This window comes from Haliotis asinina, chromosome 6 (assembly GCF_037392515.1).
Source record: "Haliotis asinina isolate JCU_RB_2024 chromosome 6, JCU_Hal_asi_v2, whole genome shotgun sequence".
NCBI lineage: Eukaryota > Metazoa > Mollusca > Gastropoda > Lepetellida > Haliotidae > Haliotis > Haliotis asinina.
Genome location: NC_090285.1, coordinates 11,436,532 through 11,439,833, shown reverse-complemented (window position 1 = coordinate 11,439,833; position 3,302 = coordinate 11,436,532). Strand labels below are relative to the sequence as shown.

The 3,302-nt window shown below is 39.2% G+C and overlaps 1 protein-coding gene across 1 annotated transcript; it reads left to right on the top strand.

Moving 5' to 3' along the window:
* Window positions 1-1,202: 1,202 nt before the first annotated feature.
* Window positions 1,203-2,132, top strand: LOC137286842 (FMRFamide peptide receptor frpr-18-like). Its single transcript, XM_067818854.1, has one exon. It carries the CDS (start codon window positions 1,203-1,205, stop codon window positions 2,130-2,132), a length of 930 nt encoding a protein of 309 aa, XP_067674955.1.
* The last annotated feature ends 1,170 nt before the right edge of the window (window positions 2,133-3,302 follow it).

Below are 3,302 nucleotides of genomic sequence, written 5' to 3'. Positions count from 1 at the left end.
TTGATAGAGATCAAATTTAGAACAACCCTGGTATCTCTGTGCGAGGAGACAATTTCCTCCATGAGGCAAAAAAGACCAATGTCCGCATCATCAGTGTGACCATATGAATATATATTTCAGCCCATTGACAACCATTTGACTACAACATGGCGACCTATTGGTTTTATAATTAGCTTCAAATGCTGTCGACGTAATCATCTACAATTGACTATGTCTTTCTGAGTACAATATCAGTACCTTTATCCCTTTAGAAACGAGTTGTGGTGATCACCGTTTCGTTGTTCAGGCTGGAAGTCGAAACTTTCGTACAGTTACTTACAGAACCCGAGTTTATGCTATTCAATGTACAGTGAAAATACGTATCAACTGCACAAACAAAACTTTTACGCCTTCCAACCTGATAACCATCTGTGCATCGTTGCATTGAAGATACACGTTTTCATATCCAGAAAATTAGTGTTAATGTTTCACACAGTATTGGGCAATCGCAATATCTAACACTGAATATATAAATTATGGTCACGAAAATATCCTAAAAAACAAATATTCTTTCTATACTAATAATATTTTCTTCTCGGGGTTTAACGGTTCCTCCATTAAAAATATTTTATAAGCGCCTTGTTCAAATCAAACGGTATAAAATATAAAAGTAAAAAGAATAAAAATCTAAACTTAGAAATTCAGAAAAAGGGCAAACACAAAGGTGTCTAAATATGATGAGCACGCGCTGCTAGAATTTCGAAAACACACTGCTCCATAATAGTGAGTCAGGTAGAGGTCACCCACACATATCACGGATAGGCTTCAGCATCCAAGAGACGGAATTATGTTACTTATCCTCGAAAAAAGAGAAAACTAATGCAATACACACAGGACAGGGGTGAAATGTGCCCACTGCAACACCTTTGAGACTTCACGACACACAGAAAATATTTGATCAAGAACTCAGTCGACTATTCTATCCTGATTGCAACCCAAACGTATCACACGTTCATATTTTACCAACTATAGCGATACACAGCGTAGGGATGGTCTTTCAGGATATGCAGCTGAATGAACATTGTACAGCAAGTATTACCATTTATTGGGTTTGCAATATATTTGCCATCTACTTAACCATATTATGCATTCATTTCCCAAAGGATAAACCAACACTGAGTATATATTTTTCGTGGACATGACAGCTCAGTGCATTCATAATCATGGATTTTGAAGATATCTTGATCCTGTTAGTATCTATTGGAATAGTGTTGTGTTTGCTGGGCATTATTGGAAACTCAATAAGCGTGTATGTTCTCTCCAAATTGAATTCAAAGCCATTACGACTCCTGAGGTACCTCAATGTTGTGGATATAGGACTGTTAGTGATCATCTGTTTCGCGCTTATGGCTGGTATCCTTGAAAGAGAAGGACTGGTGTCTGATACTTTCAAAGTGTATATTTGTCTAGCACCATTTTTTTCTACACTTCAAACGTTTGGAGCATACCTGACTGTATTGATAGCATTTGTGAGATGTCTGGCAGTGGCAATGCCTTTTAGATTCTCCACTTGTATGCGTGATTCTGTTCAAAACAAGCTGCTCGTAGCTATTGCAGTGTTTTCTCTGTTATTCAACGTGCCCGTCTTTCTCCTGTGGATGCTTGTTTTTTCGGATTCATTCTACTTTGTGCGGGAGGTTGTTGAATTTCACGCCACGTACCTTAGTCTGGTATTTTCATGCATTCTCCCTATACTCGTCATCGTCATCTGCAACGTCATCCTCGTGGTTTTCAGATGTAGAATGAGATCGTTAACACGTCACAAGGACGAAAGTAGATCCCCCGAAACTCGACGCGGTCGGGGCGCCTTTCAGCTGACATGCCTTGTTCTTGCAATAACTGCAATGTTTATTGCCACTCACGGACCTGTAGGAGTTTACAAATTTGTTGTTTTAACATCTGATATTTCCCGTGACATAACTCTCCATGTTGTTCCGTTTTCAATTTTGATGACAATCATAAACAGTGCTACTAACTTCATATTCTACAGCTTAATCGGTAGTGAATTCAGAACCACCTTAATATCTCTGTGCAAGAAGAGGCCTTGTTTCAACACAAGAAGAAACAGCCGAATGCCCGTGTCATCAGTGTAGAACCTTCACGATAATCATAGCTATCACAAGAGATCAGTGACACTCACGGTACCATTCGGATGTTTTTCTGCTATAAACTATCATCAGAGGGAGCATCTTACAGTCGCCATGCCGACTTGGTGTCTCTGTAATATTTGAGCAATTTGGACATTTCCAGAGCGATGCACTGAGCTGATTGATTTGCCAGAAGCACCGCTACACGTCGCCACATGTACCTTTCAGCGTAGTATCCATGTGTTTATGTAATTTGCAAGGTGCAAGTTAGTTCCTGTCTGATAGATGTGACAATTCCAAGGTGATGTTTCGTGAAGATATAGGACTTTAAAGGTCAGTAAAATTATCTCTTCCTTTAACATTCCTCTTCCTGGTATGTTTATTTGTGTGAATGTTTGAATAATTCGAGCGATCGTTTTCAGTGTGAAGTTTGTCTCAAGGAATGTTCAGGTCACATTAACGATGTACATGCACAGACTGAATTTTACGAATCGTGATACACAAAACCTGGTTGTGCATTGAAAGTAAAAAGACAGGTTACAGTTGCGCGGATGTACTGTTTAGTAGTGGAACATGTTCCAGTTTTAACTTATCACATGATATCAAGTGGGTTCGTCAATGCCTTTTCTGGCGTGACGTCTCACAGCATCTTCCTCATCAAACAGCAAACATGGAAGCATTTTGTAGCTGCAGAAGGAACTCTCCTATGTGGCGAAGATTTACCGAGTTTACAGATTCAAACTGATTCCTATTCACCAGTTGCCCTAACGTAAACGTAGTGTCATGGTTAAGAATTTCCCGTGACAAACTATGTAAGAAATCCACTGGAAAACCAGCAAAACAGAACAAAGACAAGTTGTTTACGTTCAAATTATGTATTGTTATTTAACGAGAGCAAGATATACTAAGTCACAAGTCAATATAACAATGCAGATTTCAGGTACAATTCAAGTGAGACAAAATCTAAGTCAGTGGGTCACATAATACAATATAGCAAACTCACCAAAGTCTTCATGTGAGAGAGAACAGCTATGGCAGAATGTCAACACAGCGATGGGTGCGACAGCAGATAATGTAGATTCAGGCGTTGACAGGATTTCAAGCGTTGGCAGTAATGTGAATGTGTGTGAGTGTCGCCCTCAACACGGCAACAAGCTTTATATATGTTTACAAAGT